Source organism: Hirundo rustica, chromosome Z (assembly GCF_015227805.2).
Source record: "Hirundo rustica isolate bHirRus1 chromosome Z, bHirRus1.pri.v3, whole genome shotgun sequence".
Lineage (NCBI taxonomy): Eukaryota > Metazoa > Chordata > Aves > Passeriformes > Hirundinidae > Hirundo > Hirundo rustica.
The window spans coordinates 21,286,525-21,312,824 of record NC_053488.1 but is presented as its reverse complement, the minus strand read 5'-3'; the positions used below and the strand labels follow the sequence as shown (position 1 = coordinate 21,312,824).

General features: G+C 41.8%; 1 protein-coding gene across 3 annotated transcripts in view; it reads left to right on the top strand.

Moving 5' to 3' along the window:
• Positions 1-26,300, top strand: part of UNC13B (unc-13 homolog B) — a 209,416-nt gene that overhangs the window by 10,477 nt on the left and 172,639 nt on the right. For all 3 annotated transcript variants that reach the window (XM_040089892.2, XM_040089891.2, XM_040089890.2), the window contains exons 2-5: positions 15,818-15,847; positions 19,105-19,204; positions 23,087-23,204; positions 24,115-24,238. In XM_040089892.2, coding sequence (XP_039945826.1) covers positions 15,818-15,847; positions 19,105-19,204; positions 23,087-23,204; positions 24,115-24,238 — 372 coding nt within the window. The remainder of the gene's footprint in view (positions 1-15,817; positions 15,848-19,104; positions 19,205-23,086; positions 23,205-24,114; positions 24,239-26,300) is intronic.

The window sequence follows — 26,300 nt, the reverse complement described above, 5'->3', positions numbered from 1 at the left end:
ATATTTCTTTGTCTTCATAGAATGTCAGAGCTGGTGCTGCAGATGAAATGGGGGTTATCCGATCCAGAAACAACAAATGCTACAGTTATATGAAGTAAACAATGTAAATCATTTGAATTAGTAGTGTTGAGTTAGTTTTTCTAGAGGGTGCAAACACATTTGTGTTACGAAGCAAAATGGGAAGTTTGTGGCTAAAGTGGTGAGGAGGGAGCTGTCAGTTTAGGACTCAGAACTAGTCCCCAGAAGTTTAGCAGGAGTCACAATGAGTGGGGGTTATGAGGGAGTCAGAGGTGTTGGGAGGGCTGTCCTACTCTAGAAAGAGAGGAATAGAGGTGACTGGGAAAATTCCACTGTGGTTTGGCGATGCAAAATTGTAAAGCAGCATTAGTGTGGATAAAAGAGAACCAGCTGGGCTGAAATTGCTTTGGGAAGAGCTGATAAGAGATTTTGCTGTGATAGCACAAGAGATCTACTGCACGTAGTCCAGGATGTAAAAGTGGTTAAAAATCTCGTAACATGGTTAGAGCAAAGTATTTCTGGGTATTCTCACTGTGAAAGACTCAGTCCTCACACCAGAGAATATATACTGTTTGTCGTGGCTGGGGTACCAGGAGCTGTGTTATCTGACAGTTTCACTGTCAGACAGTGACTAAAGCCATAAAATTGATGGAGTGAACTGTAGATGTGATTTTGAGAGACACAGAAGATGCTTTAGGGAAGTTGAATGTGGAAGTGACCTTGGTTTGAATGATCACAACTGAAACTAAGTTAAGATAAACAGATGAACATATGGGTTAGCAATTGTCAAGCCTCCAGGGAAGCTGAAGAAGCTTTTTGGCGAAGCAGGAGGTTGGATACAGAGGAGAGCATGAAATGCAGAGAATCTACAGGGGTAAATATTAGCATCTTAAATAACAGAAAAGGCTCCACCTAGGAAATTACCCCAGAGCTGATGATTCACCTGTTCATTACGTCAGGTTATGCTGAGCAAACAGAGAACCTTTGAGAGGTGTGACTGTTTGTAAAGGAAGGTGTGTGTTGAGGATCAGGAAGTCCAAGGCTAAGGCAGGGGCTTCCACCTCAGCAGACAAGGTTCATCTTGAAAACAGTAATAAAACAGGTGCTTTGGTCACACAAAAAGGAGAAAAAGCCAGCTCCACAGTGGGGAGGAATCAGACTTCTGTGCATAGGGACAGGGAGATGTGTAAAGATGGACTGGGTGTGGTCCTTTGACTATAGAAATTTCTTAAGAAATTGAAATTCATGCACAATGGTGGGAGGAAAAATTTTGATCTCCTGCATTTAAGTCTGGTGGTCTGTATCCCTGAGCGCTGAAATGTGCAGTACTTAAAATCTGAACTCTGTCATTGGAAGCTTAACTATGGCTGCAAACAAGCAGTGGCATCGCCTAACTGGAGAGGAATAGACATTGTTTCTGCGGATAGGCAGGAGGATGAAGGCGATGAGTGATAAATGTGGGTAAATATGGATCTTGACTTCAAAAGCAGGCAGGACTGTCACAATAAGGAAAGTTTAAAATAAATTGTTAGGAGAGAATAATAAAATTTTTATAGCCAGGTGGAAGCAATGTGGAAGGGTATTGTATGAAATATGACATGGGTTTGTGAGAGTAAGATTGTTCTGGGCTAGGTTCTTGTTTCTAGATGAAAGCATACATCTATTTGTACTTCTGTAATATCTCTTGAATCCTATAGCAAACTTCTTTTTAAAGAAAATCGGCAAAAGACTTGTAAGGAGTATAAGGAGCTGGCTGTAGCGGAAGCTAGTGATGTTGCTAAGACAAGTGGGAGGAGCAGATGTCTTCCACTCATGTCATGGCAAGAAAGAATACAAATGTGTGTGTCAAAGATGTTCTTAAGAAAAGTCTTCATTACATAGTAAATTTTGAAGCAAATAAATGTAATGCAGGAAGGACTCAGTGACCCCTGAGGAGAGTGAGAATGAAAATGAGTTGATGTTCTGTAAAAAAACTATAGTTAGAGGCAAGTGACAAGCATTGCTTAGAAGAGTGAAACTTAGTAAAAGTAGAGGTGTTGGGGAGTCCTTATGTCTCTGCACCATGCTTGTAAACGGAAACTGATGGGATCTATGACTTGTGTCCGTTAAAAACATCAGGAAATTAAACATGGAGTGAAGAAAACCATGGAGAGGGGGAATAGTGTTGACATAAGATATAGAAGGTATACACATGCCATTAATTAGAGTGTTGGGTGGAAGGTAGGAATGATTTTGAATGGTGCAAGTGGTTCTGGTGTTGGGAGAAGCAGCATTAGAGTTGGTGATCCCAAAGGGCCCTTCCAGTTTTGTGATCCTCACTGCACTAACTTTACTGTGATGTGAGTTACTGTTCTGACAACTAATTACTATAGACAAACTGTATATTAAGGTAAAAAATTGATTCAGCATCTTCCTTATTTATAAATGTTAATAGTAAGGAAAAGAACCTACATGTGAAGGAGCTTGCTCATACTCAGTTTTTTTTACCTAAGGCTGTTTATTTTGGTTAATGGTTTTGATTCTTATTTAACTTGGTGGATGTTCACCTTATGTTTTATGGAGGTCCAAATATAAACAAGCAGCAGGCCTTTCGGGAGAACAGTCTTGTTCTCTTGGGCACACTCCTTATCAATAGTAAGACCTTCTTATGATTCAGTTCTTTGTATACATGCTGATACAAAACAAAAGTATTGGCAGGTGAGTACTAATGTGTTTGTGAGGTGCAGATCTTTTAGATGGCAATCTGACTGTCGTGTTTCTGTGATTTGTGAGTGTCCTACAGGAAGCAGTACTATCTGAGCAGTTTGTGAATGTGAAGATTAAAATCAGACTGCTAAAGGTATAGTTTGCCAACTCTTTTGTTGTTTGCTCTTCTGTTCCTGCCTGGAATCTCATTCAGTTACACCATTGCTCATACCCTAAAAAGTTCTTTTACTTTTTCTTAGTTCTCATGGTCAAACTTATTTCTTATTTCTCCTAGATATTAATATTTTCTCTAGTTTGCAAGGCCAAACAGGTAAATATTAAGTAACATAATTAAAAAAAATATTTTAGTTAAAAATATTTTCCATGATAGACCATTCCTCCTTAATTATTTGGTGTAGAAAACATAGGTGCTGTTTTTCCTGGAAGCTTATTATTTACTGTAGCATGGTGAGATGCTTTTTGCTTAAAAAATAAATATAAAATTTACTGAATCTACCAAAATGTGCCGTTGCTTTATTTTTGAGTTTCTCTTTTGGTAAATATGCTAGACCTCTGAAGTTGAACAGTGGTATTTGTTAGTACCATTTTTTTATCTCGGTGCCTTTCAGGACAAGCTTGTGCTCAGTTCCTGCTTGTCAAGTAGCTGTGTTCCAGTTGGCTGAGTGCTTGCAATCCTGTAACTTAAATCGAAACTACCAGAAAATAGACCAAGGCTGTGATTAGGAGGAAATCAGTACTGGTGTGGTTAGTCAGCAACTCTTTTTCCAGGGTGCATCTTGTTTACAGTAAGTCTGAACAGGGAGTGTAGAAACCTGAGTCACTGAGGAGACTGTTAAGGTGACTTTTGTTGACAGGAGAAAAGCACACGCCAAAGGACAAGCACACAAGTGGTTTTGTTCTCTGATTTCTGCTCTTTCCTCTTTGGTACCACACTATTTGTGTCTTCTAGCAGCTGTTACCTTGGCTATGACCAGGCTGTGATTTGATCTAATAACTCTGGCAAGATTCTAGTCATTTCAGTCGCCTCTACCTCGGTGTACAGCCTCGGAGGAGAAGCTGCACGTGGTCTGTGTCTTGGAAGAAATCTGCAGAGCGATGTATCTTTTTTCAAAATAAATACACCTACCTACCCCTCTGAAACCTGAAGAAGCCAATTTCTCCATTCATCTGGTTTCTGAATTACTATTAAGGTGTTTTTGGCATGTGTGGAGTTTTAAATTAATTTTTATATTTGCTTTTTGGTTTTTTTTCCCTCTACTAACGCTTTTATTATAAACTAGTTGAGCTGTTGCTTTGTCATCAAAGTCAGTTTACCAGCTCAGACTGGCTCCTAGCAGACTTGATACATTATCAGTCTGTCTCTTTTCCTGCCTTCTGGTGAAAGGATATGGCTTTCATTATGCATATTTCCTTAGTCTTTGGCAGCTGGAAACATATGTGAGTTGCAGTCTGTTTTGTGTAAAATCAAGTAGAGTGAGGTTTGTTCCTTTAATCAATTAAGGCATTTCCAGTAACTTAAAATAATATATTTCTGCCGCTAACTTAAAATAATGTATTTCTGAACCCTGCAGAATTTCAAAGAAAGGCATGTCATGCCACTGAAAATTGGAAGCTTTCTTTACTGCTCTGTCCAGTAGTGTGTAACTTATATGTTTAAAAATTCTGTAAGATTGGTGGATGTTTATTTTTTTCCATGATGAAGCACTGATTCAGGAGTAGGGGGTTGCCTTTTCTGATCATAAAACAGTTGCAAGTTCAGGAGAAATCTGTAACCTGTAGGGAACCCCTTAAAGCAAAGTGACCAAAGCATAGTCTGACAGAATGCATCTTTTGAGGGAGTCGGACACACAATAACTCGCTCCAATACACTGCACCCAAGCTGCTTTTTGACTAAAAATATTAAGGCTGAAGAAGAATATTGGAGAGGCGTGGCAGCTTGGATTACTGTTTAGTTCACCTCTTGGTTGGGGAACCAGGTCGCCTGACAGAGCTGTCTGTATTGCCAGCGTCAGGGGGATTAACCTCTTATAATCTCTGTGATTTGAATAAGAGATTTTGTTCCTGTCCTTACTGCTCAGTTCAAAGCAGCTACTGAGCAGAAACTTTGGTGGAGCTTCAGGAATGTGTCTGTGTTTGTCAGCCAAAAAATGAATAAATAGAAGTTGCAAGGATTTCTCCTAGCTGTGCTTTTTAGCAATGATTTAATTGTTTGTAGGATAGATGTATATAGGTGGATTTAGCTGTTCTCCGGAATCAGGGATGTTGACTAAATCCTGTTTCTTTTTTGTTTGCAAGGTGTTCTGTTACACAAATAGTATCAAATCACACCCTGCTTCCCCAGCCCTTTGTAGAGCAAACTTGGGACAAAAGCAGAGTCTTGTAAGCACATCATAACAAAACTTCAGTCTATGTTTGCTTTCCCACTTCTCAAGAGAAGTATACCTGATCCAGACCAATCAGTTTGAGGTGGTGCTCACCTGCCTGAGCTAGGTCAGGCCAGAGCTAGGAGGGATTACTCAGTCAGCTTAGGTGCATGTGTTTGCCCTTGAGGACTGGTGGTGGTAGTAATAAGGTATTTAACCCTCTGCTTAGAGCCCCACAAAATTTGAAGGATTTTCTTTTGTGTATCGTGGTTGGGGGGAAGGCTCTTTAGTTTTATAAAAGCCAGACTCTATTTGCTGTGTCAAACAGGTAGCAAAGCATCTTGCCTCTCTTTGATAGTTCCTTTCTTCTTGATGCAGAGCAATATGGGTTTGCTTGTGTTGTCTGCTTTAAAACATCCAGTACTTCTGTCAAGTGACAACAAATATGTATAGCAAAAAGGCTAAACTATGAGAAAAGGTGTCTGAAGCATGTATTCCCCCTTGTTTTTGAAGAAATGCCAAAGTGGAATTCAGCTGAAATTGCTGGAACCCTTCAGGTTTGATTATGTTGGTGATGGGGGAGGTTTGGTGGTGGAAAAGACTGTGCAAAACGACTTTCAGAAATGTCACCTCTGGGTCCTAAGCCTAGGGGCATATTAATTTATGGAGTAGGTACTGCTGTATCATCATGTCACGCTCTTTTCTGGTAATTGTCTAGATGTTTGTATGGATTACAGGCTAATGTGCTTGTTCTGCAGCCCTCACTCTCATGATATGGTTTCTCTTAGTACAAACTCCTGCTGAAGGCACGGAAGGAGCCCCCTGGTCTGCAGGGCAGAAGACATCTGGTTTGGGACCCAAGTGCAAGATATCATTGATGTCAAAGTGTTTTTTGGGAACTCTAGCATCTAATTTGAGCAGTGAGGCTATCAGATGTACTGAAACAGCTGATGTTTTGAGAGCAATGAATTAAAAATCTTGAGTGGCATTGTCATGGTGCTGGTAGGGAGAGAGGTAGTAACCAGAAGGTGAACATCTCTGAGACAGCAAAAGGGGTCTAGGTGGCACCTTGATTGTGAATATTTTTGTGTTACTTGGTTGTGGTTCTTTGTGGAGAAATAGGACTGACACTTCAGACTTTTCTCTGTGAAGAAAACCATCTGAAGATAGTTTGAATGCCCTGCTGTGTCTCAGAGTGTGGGCCTTTCGCTCAGGAAAGTGGCTGTTGAGGTGACAGCTAGGAGCAAAATGAAATTTCAGGTAGGTACTGACATGTCTGTGGGAATGTTATGAAGGAGCAAAGCACAATTCTGAGTAAGCATCTGAGGATGCTGACTCTTGCATTGCTAGAATTAACTTGTTGGTTTGCACTGAGATAGTGATTGTTGCCATATAAGGTGGAAAGGTGAGTAATGAGGTAAAGGGCTCTCTGCAGAGCGGCGTGCAGGCTGAGGCACCTTGTACTCCAGCACTGGCTGTGGGGCTCTCGAGAGCTGGAGCAAACACTATCTGCACAGCCTTTAAGGGCAATAACAAGATGCATTGCGTAGCAGAAAGATTTTTGTTTGGGCACTGGGTGGCTGTCATTTCAGCATGTCCCAAAGCAGACAGAAGATGGCTTACGAGTCTCAATTACTGTTGTAATTACCTGAAAGCTGAAATTGAACTCAGGGGTTTAGTGTGTTTTGTGCTGGCTAGAGAAGTGTCCTGAGACTACCTGCCTGCCAGCTGAACTGGGGTACTGTGCAGGCAGGAGAAAGGGGGTTAGATACACTCAGAGCCTGGAAAAGTATCTGCAGTGATGGGAATGTCTGGAAGAGTGTTCAGGTGTTGGGAATTCCACTCCTCAACTGCCACCTCCTCCTCTCTCCTGCTCAGCATTTCACCTTACAAGCTGCTTGGATGTAGAAGCTACTGCACTGTTTCTGGTTCCAAGTATATTTTATGTAAAAGCTGGACGATATTTAATGGGCTGTTGACATTCTGGATTCACTGGCATGTTTCAGGAGGTTGTAAAGTTCAAGACCTGCATGTTCCTAGTTTCTTTACTGCTTCCAGCATCTGATTCTAGCTTTCTTGGCTGTATGGCTCATGAGTTCACTTTTCTCCCCCCCCTTCTGGAGAGAAGAAACAATAATGTTAAGCTTATTTCAGCTGCTCTGAAATCAATTGAATGCTTCCTACTGCCTTTCAGGAAGCTTTTTCTGGGATCAGCTGTAAGTGAACTTCTTGCAGCTTCTATTGCAAAGCAGAAGTTCCACTAAGTGCTAATGTTTAATGTAATAAAGATTTGAGCTGTGGTTTACCAAATAGCTTATCAATGTTTTAAGCATTTTATTGTTATGATCTCCTGAGGCTTTTTTGGATAAAATGATCTGCATATTTTAAAATGCTGGATTTCTCTTGCAGTGCTGAATGGTCACAGTGTATTGTATATATTTTGGCAGTGTAGATCCTGTTCTGTGCTAGCTTTTTAGTAAAATCAACGTATTTGCTTAAAAGTTCAGAGGTGAGGGTACTTCTGGGTTTTGGGACCTGTTGTTTTGTGAATCTCCTCCCTGCCTTCTTCTCTCTGAACCCTGTCGTAGTTGCTTTAGTTCAAATATTGTTTTCAAGCCAACAAACAACAGCCTGACCTTGCGTCCTGATGCTACTTCCCTGCGGAATTCTGTGTAAGAATTTGGAAGAGCAATCTGATTTCTGTGTAAGGGAAGGAATCAGTTGCAGACCTTTTAAGTTTTCCTTTTTCATTCAGTCCCATCACAGTTGCCTTCTACAAGTTGCATACATAGTTTAAATTCCATTTTCCTGTTCTGTAGTTCCCTAGTAGAATTCAATTTGTGTTTGAGATACATTTAATTTTTCTGTCCAAAACTGTTCACAACTGCAATCCCCATATGTTTTGCAACATTATATTTTTATTTTAATTTTTATATTTTTTTATTTTGATTTTTATTTTTAGCAGTGTTTTCTTCATCTGAATTTCTGTCAGTGAAGTAATTCAAGGAGTATTTCAGGCAGGTGAGTTCTTGAGCTATGTAACAAAAAGAATACATAGGAAACCCGTCAGTTCAGGAAGTTGAAAATCTGTGTGATGTTATGCCAGTGTGTCAAATCAGATCTGGTAACAGATTAACCTGTAAACAAGACCCAGATGTGTTTCTGAACTGTCTAAATCTGTTTTGTCATTGAAAGTGTTTAGAAGTCTACTTGCATTAATTGCCTAGTACATTAAACCAGAGTAGAAAGTAAATTGTCACCCCTTCTGTCACATAAAATACCTTTTAGAGAAGTAGAACCTTTTAAAAGAAGGCTACTTTTGATGATGAGGACTGACTTTCATTATAAAATAACCCACACAGTTAAACAGCTCTTGACAAAGGATTTGCAAAGTTTATCTGCTCCTCCAGGTTCCTTTGAGAATGTGGGGAGTATGTGCAAATGCCAGAAAGGGTTTCCTACACTGTTTTAAAATTTGTTCTGTTTATATTATCTAGTAACTTTGGTAGGGATGGAAGAAGTGGAATGCTAAGAAGCTATAATCCAAGCTGAGCTGTGCTGTACACATTTTCAAAGTTAATGCAAAAGCTGAGTTGAAAAGTGACCATATTTGCAGGAGATATGAAATTACCTGCTTCACTGAGGGGATCAGACTGGATGGATCAGACAGTCATATGTATCTTTCATTTTATAATTAGATCAGCACAGTGTATTGACTGTGGGTTTTCTCAGGTTTGTGTAGATTTACCATCATATTGTCCTGCAAGCTCGCCCAAGTTTATGTGCATGAAATACTGGGGAATAGTCTAGCTGGTCACTGTGCTGTGTTGCTCTGATGTTCATGGGCTATGGCAGTAGTAGAGATTTAGACATGACTATAATACATAGCTTTTACATATAAAAGCTGGGCATTTTCTGCTTAGGTTTCAATACTTTGCTCACCAAAGTTCATCCTATACAAGTGAAAATTCTGGCAAGAAACAAATGATGGGGTCAAGCTTAGTAACCAGAAACAGGCAGCAGTATCCCCTTGGGACATAGCTGTGAGCCCCAAGTTGTGGAGTGTCTGGACTGTGGAGGGGAGCAAGTGGGGTGCTGTCTTCTGCACGCTGTGCCTCTTGTGTACATGCAGGACCTGGGTCTTGACTGATTGGAGAATTTACAGAGGAGCGGGGGAGTGACTAGTGAGGTTTGACAGTGTGGGGGAGTCACTGGGATGTGTGCATTATGTAGTGCTTTCCTGGAAATCCTCTATGAAATGGTGGTGAACCTTGAAGGGGGATATGTGTATGGGAGTATGTGTTTCCTTAGTACAGAGATTTGGAAAACCCTGCAAACAGTCACATGTCCTACTGTCCAGTGGGCAGGAAGAGTGGAGTGGCTGGTAGAAAGCTGTTTGTTGGAAACTGTATTGTAAAGCAAATAAACTTAGTAGCTTTGTGTGCCTCTGGACAGGGTAATGAATTTGCAGATCATCTGAGCAGGAAGATGCTAATTCATGTGAATTAGGAAGGATTCTAATTCATTTTCAAGACATCTGGCAATACAGAAATCTCTTGGGTAGATCAATTTGCTATCACAGACTACAGATTAAAATCTCTCTTTTGCCCACCCCCTTCCTGAGAAGAATCCTTGAGTAATGTGAGTAATGGCTGGTTGCTGAAGGGAATGTGTCTTCCCTTTGATGCGGTTCCCAAGGCCTTGGGAAGGGCAAGTCAATCTGTCCCGTGGGCATTCAGAGTGGTCAAATTGAAGAAAGCTCTTTGCTACATGATTGGAAAATGCAACATGTAAGTGATTTGTGGTATGTTGGGCCTTTTTGGTTTCCTTTTTTTTTCATTTCTACAGACTATTAAAAATTAATGAACTCATATCACATCTATTCCATTTATTCCGGACTACGTATTAAAGCAGATCGATCCCTCAGTTCAGTTGAGGTAAACTTGGCTATCTGGGTTCCCCCACAGTTGTCTCAATCAAAGTAATGGATTTTTGAAGGACTGTTTCAAGTACTAAGTCAGAAAAGTTCTGTCCTTAAAAGCAACCTTGGTTCTTTGGGCACTGTTGAAAATCCCTGGTACTTGCCTGCTTTCTGCCAGTTATCGAGCAGAGTGGCATTTTGCAGTGGCTCTTCCTTCTGGCAGCATAGCATTTCTTTCACATTAGAGCAATAACAGAATATTATCCCCTGTGTACTGTGAATTCAGTCACAGCTTTTAGGACTGTTGGTCCATGAAGGACCGCTGTGTTTCCATCACGTCATTCTCAAAGAGAGTAGTGGGGCATAAAGTACTCTCTTCTTGCTTGAGTGGAACCGTGTTGATATGTAAACCAGTGGTTTGTTTTGCTTGGCAGAAAAACAAAGTATGAAATTATGAATGTGACTTAAGTCCTGTGTCTCTCAGTGGCCTCTGAGCCTCCAGGAGCCTTGTCTGCAGTAACCACCCCAGTTCTGCAGGGCTCTGCTGGGAGAAGTTGGATACCCTGCGCTGGGCTCTGCAGTTACAGCAGAAGCTGTTGAGGTTCTGCTGAGTGTTGGTGGGTCCCTGGGGCCTCCTGTGCAGTTATCCTTCCTCTGAGCTAGTTCAGGGAAATCTAGTCCTTCTGAATGTAATTTAACTCTAGATACATGAGAATGCAGTGGAGCCTTTCTTTTTACACCTGTCTCAGGCTGGGAATATCAAGGTGGCTGTGTCACACTGAATCTTTGTAGCAGACTTGGAAAACCACTAAACTGCTCTTTTATCCAGCTTTTCCCTTAGGAGTTATGGAGGGAAGAGTTTTGTGGCACAGTCAGTACTGCTGTTCTGTTATGGCACTTGGAATTGCAGTTAATAGCACAACTGATGCTGCTGGGGTTTAATGGGGATAGTGTGAAACAAACCAGTGACCAAGTTAAAAATCACAGGTGAGGTCACTTCATGACCTCTACTTCCTCCAGGCTGGAGCACCTTTTGGGTTTGAGTAGTGGGAAAGAAAAGGGTTCCTCACCCTCAGGTGGAAGATGAGAGAGTGCAGAGGGCTGTGCATGTTTTGATCGCCAGGGGAGGGAAAGAGGTTGTGGAGTCACCTTCCTGAGGTGGTGCCTTAAGGCATCACCTCCTTGAAGGTATTCAAAAACCCTCTGGGCACAATCATGTGCTGTGTGCTCCAGGATGACCCTGCTTGAGCAGGGTAGTCGGACCCACTGTGTTCCCTTCCAACCTGACCTATTCTCTGATTCTGTGAAAGGTCCTTGGTATCTGTCAGGATGAGATCTCCAGGGATAGAGCAATCCTTGTTACAAGCACTAGTCTTGAGCCACTTGCCAGCCTGTCGTGTATTTTATCAATAACTTCCAAGAAATGAGTAGGAGGTGCTGAGTTTCTGGCTCTGCGAGGGGGTGCATGCACTGTGACTGTTGGTGCAGAATTCAAGTAGCAAAATGGTTTCCGAAGGCTGAGTTATAGGAAGTGAAGGGCTGGAACACTACCTAACCATTGTGTCCTTCACAGGAGGCTTCCCCTTCCTTCTGCATGCCTGCTGGAGGGCACATGGGTGTGAATTTGGTGTGTTGACTTAGTCTTGGGTAGTCTTAGTCGCATTTCTGTTGTTTAAGCAACCTTTGCACCTACTGCTGCATGTCACTGTACGCTGAAGTCTGAGCAACTGGAAAAGGTGAGAAAAGCAGAGTGAAATGGAAATATGTATGGATTCTGCTGTTCAGCTGGGGAAAGTTGCTGTAGAAGTTAGAGTGCTCTTGAAGACATGTTAATGCTGCATTTGTGTTTCACAGGGATGAGGAAGCTATTTATCAAGGAGCTGATCAGGAAAATGCATTTTGAATGCTTGGCTTTCAGCGTTGCATTTCTTTTTAAAAAGTGGTAATTAAGAGTGCACCTTTCCATTCTTGTAATTTCTCACACAGCCTCTCCATGGCACTTTATTGACCCCTGCAAGGGGACGTAGGTTTTGTTCTAGTGTGGGGAGTGACTGGGTTGTAGGTCATGTGCTGATTTAGTTAGAATGTAATCTTTTGGCCATCTGCTCAGGCACTCCCCGTGTTGCATTCCTCTCATTTGCAAGCGTTAAAGGTGATCTGGGATGTGCGGGTGTTCAGAACACTTGGGTTCCCTTTAACTGAATATGACCATGTGCCTGCTTAGGAGGTTTGAGCAGAGTATCTTTTGAGCGCTGCAGTAATTTGGCATGCTTAATTTTAATTATCTCAGTGGTATATGTAGCATCTGATCAGGAAAAAAAAAATCATTCGGACTGTGTTGAAAAATATGTGGATAACAAGGCTTTCTCCTTAGAACTGAGTTTAAAAATACTCTGGTGAATGCTCTGTTATTGTTTTTTCATCCTCCCATAGTGATTCTAGACTTTTTTGCAATTTCTGGCTTGTATTTTCCTTTCCTGGTCTTTAGGAGTTTGTCTGACCCTCCAGTCCTTTGTAAGTGGTGCCTGTAGAGCATCTAGGATCTTGATGTGGCTTTTAAAAACGTTTAGTTTAGTTTAGTTGCAAACAAGACTTCCAAGTTAATTTCTTTTTTGTGTCTGTGTTAGAGTGATGCTGAAATGGTGAGAGATGGTTAGAGGGAAGAAAAAAATCTCTGGATAAATTTAATGTTTACATCAAATTTTGTCTGCTTTCTAATAACTCAATGGAATATATGTATCTCTGATATGCTCAGGTCTTTTTTGGAGATGAAGTGAATATTTTTGTGCAGGGAAAGCAGGTGCATCTCTGTGCATCTCTTTTCACAAAGTGCTTGCGCATGGCACTGCAAAGCACTAGGTCTTGCCTTCCTTTCTAATTTTCTATCATTTTCATTCCCTCCCTGGTGTCCTGCTCTTGCTGTGCAGTGGCATAGGATCAGCATATATCAAACATAGTTTGATGTTTGCATCTGAATGGATGGACTTTGGTTTGCTGAGAGAAGCCATTTGAAACTGAACAGAGTTTGACATCTCCAGCTGGTTTAAAAATACTCCTTTCTGAGAGACCAGGAGTACTATGGGATAACTGGGAGTGAGTCAGGAAATATGTGATCTAGACCATTAACTTATGTTATGTTTAGGTTTTTGCTTTGTGGCAATGCAGGAGCAACTGTACCTGTAAAACCTGATGTTGGTGGGTGCTCTAGACAATAGTTTCATTTTGTGGTACAGGTTTTATGTTATAAAAATTAGATATTATATTATAAAACTGTACTGTTACATATGGCTTGATTTCAAAATACTTTCATGCTGCATCATGTAGCAATGACTTTTCAGCCTTCGCTGTAATGCTGAGTAACTAGTGCATCAGGTTTCTGTAGAGCTTCAGAACTCAACTTTAAGTCCTTCCTTGAGGGCTTGGCATAGAGGAGCTCTAGCCTGAGAGAAGGAGCAGGTGTAGGTACAAAGATTTTCTTTTGGAAAGCTGGAGTCCTTCATAGCATGGTGCATTGGTGTTCGGCGCAATGCATTTGAACAGCAAATTCCCTGGGATGACAAACGGGCTGGGCCTTAGCAGTGCCTAGCAACCCGTTCCAGCTCCAAACTCAGAGAAGTTCAAGCTCTTGTAGGGAATCCTTCAGTCTCTCAGCCAGTCCTGGGAGATGTTCTGGGAGGTGCGCCTTTGAAATGATTTCTGCACACGCCCTAGGTAGTGCTTTCCCATAGGGCTAGCAAAATATAACACGTCCAAGTCACTTTTCATAGGAACTTTCTGGACGTGCTGTACAGCCTTGAAGATAGAGTGGAAGAATTACTGGTGAGATGAGACTCCCAGGTTTGTGATTCAACTCTTAACTGTAAGTTCTATTTCTGAAGCTAAAGGTGTAATTTATTTCATGTGCTTTGTCTAGAGGCATGGTTCACATTCCTGGGAGTTGCTAAGGATTCCATTTTTACCCTGTGGGTCTGTGGCATGCTTGTGATCTTTGTTTAGTCTGGTGGCTTCCCCGGGATATCCCTCTCGCTGAAGCCCTACACAGGCACCCGTCTCAGCTGCCGAGGCTGTGCAGTTTGCTGCCTTTCATCAAAGGAACTGAGTATTTAGAGGCTGTGACCGCAATGTACAAACGGCATCTGTCTCTTAATTGCATATTGCCGCTGCAGAGGCTGTGTCTCTTCTTTGTGTTTAGGAGCCAGTGGCCCACTCCAGCTGCTTTTTTGGCCAATAAAACCATAGTTGTGCACTGGGGTTGCCTCTTGCTTCCATGCTAACCGTAGTGGAGCTTGTCAAGCGTCCTGTGTGTCCCCTGCCTTCATTTGCATTTTTTCCCCCAAGCACATGCACTTGTTTCTTTGTCTCCTGCCTCTTGTAAAGGAGGGGATCAGGGAGTTTCAGAGATAAGCTGGTGCCTACCCACTCCAGGGCAGTATTTCATGAAATACCTGCTTTTGTGTGGTATGCAAAGGAACCTAGAAAGTGGGTAGATTGTCCAACATATTTCTTAGTGGTTAAACAAACTGATTTTGAGATTTGAAGGCGTCTGTATCTTCAGTCAAGAACACTGGCCCATACTATTGTATGTTTTGCTTGCACCATTAGGTTCAACATTAGTAATGCTTCAGGCCATGAACAGAGGAGAAAATTAACTAGTTTATTGTGGGTGGGCCTTGTCAGTCTAGGTGGAAGCTTCAGCCCTTTTAACAGTAACAGTTCATAATGTACCTGGTGCAGCAATTTCCTTCATGTGGGCATCTACCTGGACTGTAAATGCCCGCCAAGGAGAATTTCTCAAATAGCAATGCTGTTATCATGCTCTGTTGCACCTCTGAGTGTAACGGCATCTGGGCATTAAAGAAAAAAAAAATTAATTTTTTGATGTTTCCTTCTAGAATTTTCAAGATAAAAGTTGGAGCTTCTAATAAGTATTGGCAGCTCTGTTTTCTGGGGGAAATTTCATTGCAGCAGCTTTTAAATATTTTTGCTCTCTGGTATATCTTGCTTCCTAGGTATGTTTTCTTCTTAGTGTTAGTTTTCTATTGGGAAAACTAGCTGGAGCCAAGGGATATCTTCTCTTAGTGCTTACACTTAGCAATTCTAGTGAGGATATGAGCTTGCAAAAGGAAAATGTAAACAAAATCTCCCCTCGGTAGACACGGACCTTCTCCATCTGGTGAGATAAGAGCCAATACTGTTTTATGTTTTAACAATTCTATTTTTATATATAAATACAGTCCTGGAATTAAATTAACAGAGTAGAGCTTGTAAAAATGACATTTGAGTTTACACTGCTGTTTGTTTGGCTTATTTAATTTAATTGACAATGTCATAGTATAGAGCTATTTACAGAGCTGCTATTCAGGCTTGATTATTTTCAATTTGTGGTCTGCTGTACAGTGTTAGGAGAATTTCTTTGTTTATAAAGAAACGTTTATTTCTTCTAGAGTGTTTGTAAGTAACTTTATAAGTGAGGTGGTGTGAAATGACATCTTGCTAAGCAGCGCTAACTTCTGGTTGCAAAGGACTGATGTTGATATTGCTTTGCATTAGACGTAGTACATTGCTTCCCAAACATTAAGCCTGCAACTGTTTTTTTAAATGCCTCACTTTAGAGAGGTGCCATAGAGTACAAAGGAGTTTTTTGTATCCCGATCTGTTCAACTGAGTGTGAATTTCCAGCTACCAGACTGTGCAGGAAATGTTTCCAATTAATGTGATGCACTGTCATGCTTTAACTCAAAGGAAACTGTAGCAGGACAAAATCACTGAAAGTCTCTTATTTTGTTCTTTTCCTTTTTTCTCTTTACAGTAAAAAAAGCTAAACTCCATGGACCACCAGGTAAGTCATGCTCTACTGCCTGTTTGCAGCAATGGGTATCCCTGCACTCTCACTGCTGTTCGTGCTGCTCCCTCTAGTTTTCCTCCACCTCATCTCAGCTCTTTCATGTTCTCCTTAGATGTCATCTAATCTACCTTGAGAATCCAGGCAGTTTGAGTTAGTAGAGATCTAGAGGCTGTGACCTGGTGTCACAGTGGTAAGAAACCTCTGTCTGCTCAACCTGACTTGCACAGGTGATGAATGAGGAAATGTGTTCCTTTACTGTCACCCTTCTCCACCCACCCATGTCACCTCATTCTGCCTCTGTCCCTGTTCAAAACAGGGTCTGAAAATGTCCACTTAGCAGAAGTGGTCTGTGCCTCTGTGGATTTAGTGCCTTCTCAGTCCTGACAGAGGTTACTGGTTAGAACTGCAGAAGTGAACCTTTCTCTTATATGGCAGTCTGTAATGGCTGTGCTTGGAATTAAAATCCCATCCACTAGGTTTTCTGTCTGTATAACAAAACGAAAACAAACAGCTGGTGACGCCCAGAATTTACAGCGTGGGCAACTTCTTTTCACTGTGGTTCAGAATCAAGCAAGGAATCACTTAGCAAGCAAATAGATTTATTAGTCGAAATTTGATGTACAGTTTACAAAAGAATAAGCACTTATACAAAATGCTTATAAATAAAAACTTCTGGAATAACACTTTTTCAGGTGTTTAGATCTAAAACAGTTGCAGAGCTGTATTCATAACTTATTTGTTCATATTAATTCTTTGCCTATAGCTGTCCTCAGATTATGGCAGAAAACTTCCCAGAACTCATCCATATTCCATGGCAGCTCAAGATCTGTCTGTGCACCAATCTTGAATTTCCAGGGAAGGAAAACTGAGTGCCCAGACTGGAAGGGAGACAGTGTGTACTTTATCTTTTCCCTAATCAAGCCTGCTTGCAAATGCAAAAGACTTGTCCTCTAGTCTAGGTTTAACTCAGGCAAGGTATGCAGGAGTAAAATAGACAGGGAGGGGTTGTGTAGTAATGAATAATTTGAATGTGTAGGAATCACAATTCAGTGACTTTGACTCCTTCCTGAGCTTCTGGATTGTGTAATTTGTTTCCTCCCTTCATGTCAGGACATTGGAAGCTAGATGCTTCCAATGGTTTGCTGTAGTAGCCCACAGCAACAATGTGTTGAAATGATACAATCATACAGTCGTAGAATGTTCAGGATTTGGAAGGGACGTAAAGAATCATCTAGTTCTATGTCATGGGCAGGGATACCTCCCACTAGACCAGGTTGCCCAGTGCCTTATCCAGCCTGGCCTTGAACACTGCCGGGATTGGGCATCCACAACTTACTCGGGCAACCTGTTCCAGTGTCTCAGCATCTTCCCAGTAAAGAATTTCTTCCTAATACCTAACTAAATTTCTCCCCTTTCAATTTGTACTTAATATTCCCTGTCTGGTCTCTATGGTTCTTGATAGAGAGTCCCTTTCTGGACTCCTTGCAGATATTGGAAGATTGCTGTGAGATCTCCCCACAACTATCTCCTCGCCAGGCTGAACAGCCCCAACTTTCTGAGCCTGTCTTCATGGGGGACGTGCTCCACTCTTTCTTACCAGCTTTGTTTCCTCTTCCGCACTTGCTCCAACACTAGCATGTCCTTCTTACATTGGAGATGCCAGAACTGTATGCAGTAATCCAGGTGGGATGTCACAAGAGTAGAGACAGTAGATGAACTGTCTTCCTTGTCCAGCTGCTCATGCTCCTTTGGTTGCATCCCAGGATACATTTGGCTTTCTGGGCTGTGAGGACACACTGCTGGCTTATGCTGAGTTATGCATCAACCAGCTTCATGAGGTTTGCATAGTCCCACTTTTCCAGCCTGTCCAGGTCCCTCTGGATGACATGCCTTCCCTCCAGAACATGACTGCACCACACAGCTTGGTGTCATCAGTGAACTTGCTGAGGATGCCCTTGATCCCACTGTCCCTGTCGCTGAAAATATAATGAGCAGTATCAACCCCAGTTCAGACCTCTGAGTGACATCACTTGTCACTGGTCATCAGGTGGACAATGAATCGCTGACCACAAGTCTTTGGGTGTAAACAGCCAGCCAGTTCTTTATCCGCAGAATGCTCTATCCATCATCAAATCCATGGCTCTCTGATTTAAAGACAAGGATGTTGTGCAGGGCTGTGTCAAATGCTTTGTACAAGCCCAGGCAGACAACGTCAGTTACTCTGCCCCGTCCACCAGTGCAATAACCCTAGAGGGTCATCAGGTTTGTCAGCCATGATTTTCCCTTTGTAAAGCCATGTTGGCTGTTATGTCTTCGTTTTCCATGTGAAATTTTGACAGTATTAAAATTGACTTGATTGATATTGAATACTGGGAATAGATGCGAGAAAACATCAAAGTATTAAAATATGTATACTGCTTTCTGGGTACTTAGCATGTCTTGTTCCAGGCTGTTTGAAACTGATAGGTAGGCCTGAGGTGGTAACTCCCCTTAAAATGGAGTTTGTTCATTCTTTGATCCTGATATTCACGCTTTGTCTGTGTTTTGCTGCTTGTGGTTTTATTAGCAAAAAGATAGCAGAAACTAGGATAAAAGTTCTTCCAGAATTTTTCTTCAGATTTAAAATAGAAAGCAAAACATCTAAATAGAGGCTGTCTTGTCTAGGTGTGACCGTGATGTGGTTTTCCTAGGCCAAGTGGGTTTCAGCACACTTACCAATAAATCTGTATTTTCCTTCTGTCCCTTACTGGTCTGTAAAGTTCTTTGTGGACTCGTGGCTGGAAAACTGAGTTGGGACTAGGAGCAGTTGGCTCAGAAGGGAGATCATATGACCAACCCAAACTCTTACTTGCATGTTTTGCAAGTTTGTTTTTCACACTGCTTAGTATTTTTGATGGGTCCTGTTCCTTCAGACTGTCTTTTCTTCCTCTCATCTGCATTTCAGGAGCAGCATCATAGTAAGTGTCTGTGTTCTTTAGGATTTTACACTGTTTCTTCCTGTCTTACCGCAAGTGAACAATTGAATATTTTTGTTCATTTGTGCTTGGATTTCTAAAACAGCTGTGATTGAAAATTTGATGCAGGTGGAAAACATCTTGAATATTTGTTTTCTGAAACCCAGTGATGTCTTCCCATATGGGCTTTCATCTGAGGTCTCTCAGAATGCACTGAACTGAAAATGTTACAGGGTTGTAGTTGATGTGATGAAAGGTTATGATGATGAAGATAACATTTTGTGTCTCCTTCCACAGACAAATTCAATACATATGTGACCTTGAAAGTGCAAAATGTGAAGAGTACGACTGTGGCTGTGCGAGGTGACCAGCCCTGCTGGGAACAGGATTTTATGTTGTAAGTATGGTGGTGCACAGCATGAGGCGCTTGTGGTTGGGTCCTTCCACAGCTCTGGTGTTCATACAGAGCTGCTAGTGTGTGTAGGAATTGGAATGTTTGGGTAGGTAAAGTGCACAATCCTGGTGACAACCTAAATAATTTTCTTTCCCGTTGTATGCACTGGCCTGTGGTGGAGGATGTGTGTTGGAAGATTGTCTCTGCTGGTGCCATGGACTAGTGATTGCCAGTCAGCTCTGTAGTGAGAGCCAAGTCTGAGGTTGAAGTGGGAAGTTACTATGTGAGTTTGGTCTGGATTGATATTGTCCTTGGCCAGTATGTGCCTGTAAGCCTGAGACACACACACCCCTACAACAGAGTTTAGCCGAGGACTAAAGGCCCATAGCTGAGCTTAAATGGAGCTCCTGGGCATGGGAAGAGCATGTGGGTGTCTGTGGCTGGAGAGGCTGGTTAGCGCAGTTAAGTGTTAGTGCCCTCAGGGCTCCTACAAGGTGATCATGGTTTCCTCAGTTGGGAGTTGCTCCATGAGCAGCAGAACCAGTTCATTCCAGCTTTTCCAGGGCTTCTGGTGCAGTTGGCACTTCCGACTTGCTTTGGTTCTCATAGATGTGACGTATAGCCAAGGATCTCCCAGTATCTTTTACAACAGTGTGGGTTTTCTTTCTGGTGGATGAATGATTTATTGATTATACTGCATCTGCTTCTGTTTCTATGGCTTTGTAAGGCAAATTGTATTAAATGGGGGGACTGATGTATTAATCTTGTGGGGTCAAAGCTAGTGCTGCTGTTTCTCAGTGGATTTGAGGTGTTTACGTAGTATCTGTAGTAAGAGACCTCCATGGAGTTTTGTGAATATGTTTCCTAATCCACCAGCAGTCTGTTTCTCCTCAGCTGAAAGTGGAAGGTTGTTGCCTCATATTAAGGAAGTCACCCAGGTCAGTACGGTATTTTCATCACAGCTTGTTTGGTGGTACTCTGCTTTTGGAGCAGCACAAGAGGTGTGTACTCCTGCATGGAGAGTCTGGAGCCTGTCCTTTGGCATCTGGTGAAATGCACATGGTCCTGAACACCAGCACCTGCTCAGCTCTGAAGCTCTTGGTCAGACAGAGGCTATGGCTGTCACTGATATAAAACATTCAGGACTGGGTAAAACTGGGACAAGGAATTGAACCTATCCTTGGAGTCACTTGCCCATACTCAAACTACTAACTCTTTCTGCCTGTGATTTATGCTCATCCTGTGGGCAGGAGCTAGCTTTAAACACAGCCAGCTATAAAGGAGTCTTAGCGGTGATTTAAGAAAGCACTTGAATGTGTTGGATGAAGGCTCCTATGATTGCTCCTCCTCCCTCCCCTCAAGCAGCTCCTGCAGCTGCACTCTGGTATCAGCTGGGAGCTTAGCTAGCTAGCTGTAAGGTCACTGAGACGCTCCATAATTAGTTGCTAGGGAATATGGAAGCAGAATATTAGCTGAACTACCTCGCCATTATTGCCCCTGCTTTAGCCAGGCAACTCTTCAGTAGTTCTGGTGTCTCATCATAACAGAAATATTACATATGGGAGCTAACGTGTTTTTCACGATCCTGTGTACATTAAGTTGTCCTAGGGGAAATAGCGCTGGTATTCCAATACTGCTGTTCTCTAGCTTGCTTTTTTTCTTTCTGGAGTTGGATAAGGATTTTGAGCGGAGCAGTTTTTCCCCCCCAAGGGAAGATGCTTTTACTGTCTGCACTGTGTTTACCTTTTTCATGAGGCATAGTAGAACGGACCACAAACAAAAAAATGCTTCCTGTCTGTGTTTGTTGGTTTTGCTGCCAAGCTCTTTGTGAGATGTAACACTGCAGAATTTGGGGCTCTGGGGTTGTTTGAGATTTGGCTTTTTACCAGACCAGTGAAGCACGGCAATGTATTCCTTGGGGACATCTTCGAGTTTTGAAGGAGCTTTAAAAGAACTGTGTATTTGATGCGTATTTGCATGAAACACCTCCAGTGAAAGTGCCCACTGATGATTAGAACACGGTAATTAAATTGGTGTTGAAGTTGTGAGAAATGACTTTATTTAAATCTTGTGCATGTGTGGAAGGGAAGGGACACAGAATTTTAGTCTCAGCTTTTGTTCTTTTGTTCTTAGGAGCTGTTCTGCATCTAACCAGAAGGTGGAGAAAGGGAGACAGAAAGGCAATCAAAGCCACTGTACTGAAATTCTTTTTATTTATTATCCTTACCTGGTGACCTATCCTTTGGAGATCTGTAGAGGACCTCATTGGGTGTATCTTTACCAGTGTCCTGCTCTGCCAGTGTATGTTGAAGCAAAGTACATGGTTTTACACTGTGACTGAAAATAGAGTCTTTCTTTCTTTCCTTCCCTTTCTGACCTCACACTGTTCCAGCCAGCCATCAGCTAGTCATCATAAGCCTGCAATCAGATGAATATCAAACAGGGTGAGGGCAGAGCAGTGCTAGTACAGCTGTTAGCCATTCTGAGTAGCCCTATCAGAACAGAGGATGCTGGGGACTGGATTACAAGATGATAGCAGTAAACTCATAGAAGGCTGTGTAATCACTTGATTTTGAGCTGTTGCAGACTGAGCCACTCAAGTACTGGATGCTCCTAACCTCAATTCCTGTGTCTCAAACAAGAGCAGAAGCACTTGGATTTAAAACAGACATTTATATGCTTTACTGTAACTGTAGGGTTTGTCTTGAACCATGTAGATATGATGTTCTCTTTTAGTTGCAAGAAGTTGGCAAAGTTCAAGTGGATGCTTGGATTTCCAGCAGTTCTTTATTCTTTTTTCTCTTTTAGTTGCAAGAAGTTGGCAAAGTTCAAGTGGATGCTTGGATTTCCAGCAGTTCTTTATTCTTTTGGCCATGATAGCAGTCTATAGAAATAGGAGAGTAACATGCTTTTAAATTTCCTTGATAGCTATAACATCATGGATATGTTTGAGCAGAGGACAACAGCACTGACTGTCCAAGGTGCCTACAGTTGCAATAAAGGGAAGCCCTGAGCTCGAAAAATTACGGGTTATAGCCTTCCTTCAGGATAAGCGTGAGACAGCTGTGATATCAGCAGACAGCTCAGCATTCTTCCCTACTTAACTGTTTTTACCAGTGTCTGCTGTGTAGTGTTAGGCTGTTCTGAAGTAGGTATATAAGTAGGCATAGTTGTAAACCAGCATGCAGAAGTGAGCCATAAATGATATCAAACATTGAGAACAAGCAAATTTGAGATGTGTTCTTTCGTTAATGAGAGAAAATATGCTTGTGAAAACCTTCATTCAGGTCAATATTTCCAAGAACCTGTCCTTCAGTGGCCATGTGAAAGTAGCTGATGCTGGAGCGGAAGTGATGCCACACAGCCATGAGCAATAGGTAGTGTGGCTGATGCAGCTATGCTGGATTTGGGACTGTTATTTTTGGCTAGGAGTAGCACCACTCACAGGTAAGTATTGGCATGTTTGCGCCTGCCAAAGTACACTTGTGTTTCTGTGCTGCCAAGGGAGACACTCACTTTGTTAGAAATGGGGTGCCTGATGACAAAGAACAGATCATCTCTAGGTTTTGGTCCAAGGTACACTTCCTCCTCCTGTGTACATAGCTGCAGAGATGAATTCCCTACTGGCAGTTTATGCATGACATAGTTCAGGGTTTGAGTTTGCACTCTTTGTATAATTAGTATTAAACTGTGAGCTAGTAGAGACTGGTGTTCCCTGTGAGTATGAGCTGCCTCAACCACACACTTCCAGGAGCTCTCTGTAGCCTGACACAGCTCTGTGTAAATAGTTCACTGGTATAGTCATGATGGTAATGCAGAACATGACACAAAATTAGATTGTATTCTGCTTTTTTCTCATCTGTGCTGCCTTTACTTTTTTTGCAGTGAGATCAGTCGGCTGGACCTGGGCCTAATTGTGGAAGTATGGAACAAAGGATTGATATGGGACACCCTGGTTGGGACCGTGTGGATTGCTCTGAAGGCCATTCACCAATCTGATGAGGTTAAGCTGACAGAGAACCCTTATTTGCTCCAGTGTTGATAATTAATGCATTACAGATCTGGCATTGTGCAGCCCAGACTGAGCTCCTAAGCAAAACTTCCACTTGCAAAATCAGTAATGCTGAGTGAGCAGAGATTTTGTAGTGGGATCACAGCTGAGCTTACACAGGGCTCTTTGGTCTCGTTTCACTCATGTGGACTCAAGAACTAGGGCCTAATCTGTTAAGGAGGGCAGACAAATATCTCAAGTCTTAAGGACTGACTGCTTAGTCTGATGATTAAATTCCTGTGGTTAAATTCCTCTGTCTTGTCCAGATGACAAAGTAGGCCCAGAGCATATCTGCAGTATTTTCTTGGGGCTTCTGGTTGTAGCATTAGGTGTACCTTGTGCTAATATATATGGACAAAAGTAGGAAGTTGTATGTGCCAATGTCTCTAACTGCCCTAACTACTGAGTTTGGCAGTTGTTGCAACTAAGCGTTTTTTGTCTCAAATTTTAGGGTATTTACTTAGAAGATTATTGGCTTTGAGCAGGGAGAGACAGATTATATTTTTCATAAAAGGAAAAGAGTGGGGATGCCCTGCTGTGTGGCCATGAGATCTGGCTGGTGCTCAGTTCCTCTCACTGTCCAGACACTCTTCAGTCCTGCCTTTGAGCATTTACCTTTGCAGTTCCACTGAGAAGGCAGCACTTGTTTTTGCTGCTTGCCCTGGTAGTTGCCTCTGGGATTTGGAAGAAATGCAGTTTGGAAGAAAAAGCCAGTGCATGCTAAATGGATGTAATTTGATATTAAAATAAGGTTGATTATGCCATAAAACTCTTTTCGGTCTATTTTGGCAAAAGTGTTAGAGTTGGTGCATAAATTTCTTCAGATCTGAATGTTAGTTAACTTAAGATTTTTGATTCGCAGGAGGGTCCTGGGGAGTGGTCTACGCTAGAGGCAGAAGTTGTAATGAAACATGATGAAATCTGTGGAACCAAAAACCCAACTCCTCATAAGATTTTGCTGGACACAAGATTTGAATTACCTTTTGGTGAGTGCATTCTCATAACTTACCCAGGGCGCTGACAGTGGAGAGCGGAAGTGGGAACAACTTAAGTTTTTTAATCAAGTTGTGTAAATTCTCAGTTCAGTCAGTGTAGTTCAGTGGAGGCCGTGTGGTTGGTATTCATTTTTTGTTTGGCTTCTTTCTAACAAGATCTGAATAAGTATGAAATATTTGAAAGACCCTGGGTGCTGGAATATTTAGACTGGCAGCAGTTTTTTCTTCTAATAGTGTTTCAGGATTGTGCAGTCATGCACTTTTTTCCTGAGCAGGGTGCATTTGCTTCTTTCAATCTAGACAAATTGGGCTCTAGAAGAGGTCAAGTTAGGTGTTGTTAGAGCTGTTCTGTGGTGAATGCACATAGCCCTCTTAGATGTGTGCAGTTCAGTTAGTGAAACATTAATGCTTAGTGTTCCTGAACATTATCATTAGCAGAGTATATAAATAACTTCATGTTGTAAGAAATGCCTTTCTGGAAATTACTTATGGTTGAAAAATACAGAATATGGAAAAGCAGCTAATTGGCTCAAACTGATGTCAAGTAAAGTTATAATTTTAAAATTTTATTTTACTTAGGCAAACAAAAACAAACCCCAAATCAAATAAACTTCAAAAGTATGGCCTTAGCCAAAATGTATTCTAGGTTTACATAATTTCTTTCCAGCTCTTGCCTAATACTTGGTATCGAGAACAGAGATGATGTTTTCTGGGGTTTGTGCTATTTTTCTTTTTTTTTCATGCACTGAGCCTTGAAGTGTTTCGAAGTGTTCTGTCATTGCAAGGATCATCTCTTCCCCTCTCCCTCTTGCATCCTTTTTGCTGCAAAGCCCTAGTCAGTGTGAGCAATTTGTATCATGTTCGAAGCAAGGGTAGAGCATTTATGCAGGCACTGGCATTTGGTCAGTACCTGTCAGGATTGTCCATCTATTATGGGAAGAAGATAGGACATCTGTGGGTCTCATACTGCACTTTCTGGTGCGGGGAAGGATGCAATCCTTGGCCCTGCATCTGGACAGTCAGTACAAATTGTGTTTTGTGCTGTTGTGAGTGCGCAGTCCCCTGGATCGTCGTACTTCTAGGAGAGCACAATGTTCTGTAGATGAAGTGGCACTGCTCTTTAACTGCAGTCCAGTGTGCAAAGGGGAAGAGGTACCTGTCACCTCAGCCATCTGGAAAGCTGTCTGATGTTGGTCAGGAACCATCCCTCTTCCCCATGGAAATATCCTGGTGTTCCACTGCTTCTTTCTGTGGGAAGTTTATTACTGAAGTTACTCTCTATGCAAGAGGAGGAGCAAGCCTGTTTCACCTCACCAAAAGTCTTGGTTCTTTGGTATAAGTGTTGAGGCTTCTGGGAGGGACAGAACAAGCGCGCAGAGCTGAAGGCAAAGCTTGTAGCCACTACCTTCTCATCTGAATTAATTCTGACATACTTGCTTGTAAACTCTCACTGCTTTAAAAGAAGATGAAGTTCTGATGTCTCCCTTTGTATTGAGAGTGTCCAAAAGAGAATTTGCTTTCTTCTGCCATTGATGTTATGGACTGCATTGCATTTTGAGGTATTTTTTTCAAGTATAAGAAAACAGGCTCCATGTAGGTGTGTTAGAACATCTGAATTTTAAAAATCAAAGTATCAGGTAATAATGTGTTTTTTCCCTAGTACTATACTCAGAAGAGTTGTTCTTTGTTTCTTTTGGGGTGATTTATACTATTTTAAATTTTTACATTTGGAGAAGTAGAATTTCATACAGAGTAGTAAATAAGTTAAAACATTTTTGTGATTCTTTTGGTTTTGATACAACTCATCATTTAAAGCACACCTATAACTTACTTCTTTGCTTACCATGCCAAATACTGAAATAACAGGGATTCCTCACCATTGTGTTGAACGATTTTTGTTCTTGGGTGTAAAATATTGTCTGCTTGTCCAGGATTTCATAATAGCTAGGGAAAAAATGGGCACAGGAGTTAGCTCTTCAAAGGCTGCTCTTCCCTAGAAGAGTGCTGCAGTTTTTGCTTTGACTTCCATTTTCAGTCTGAGGTGCCATGGCAA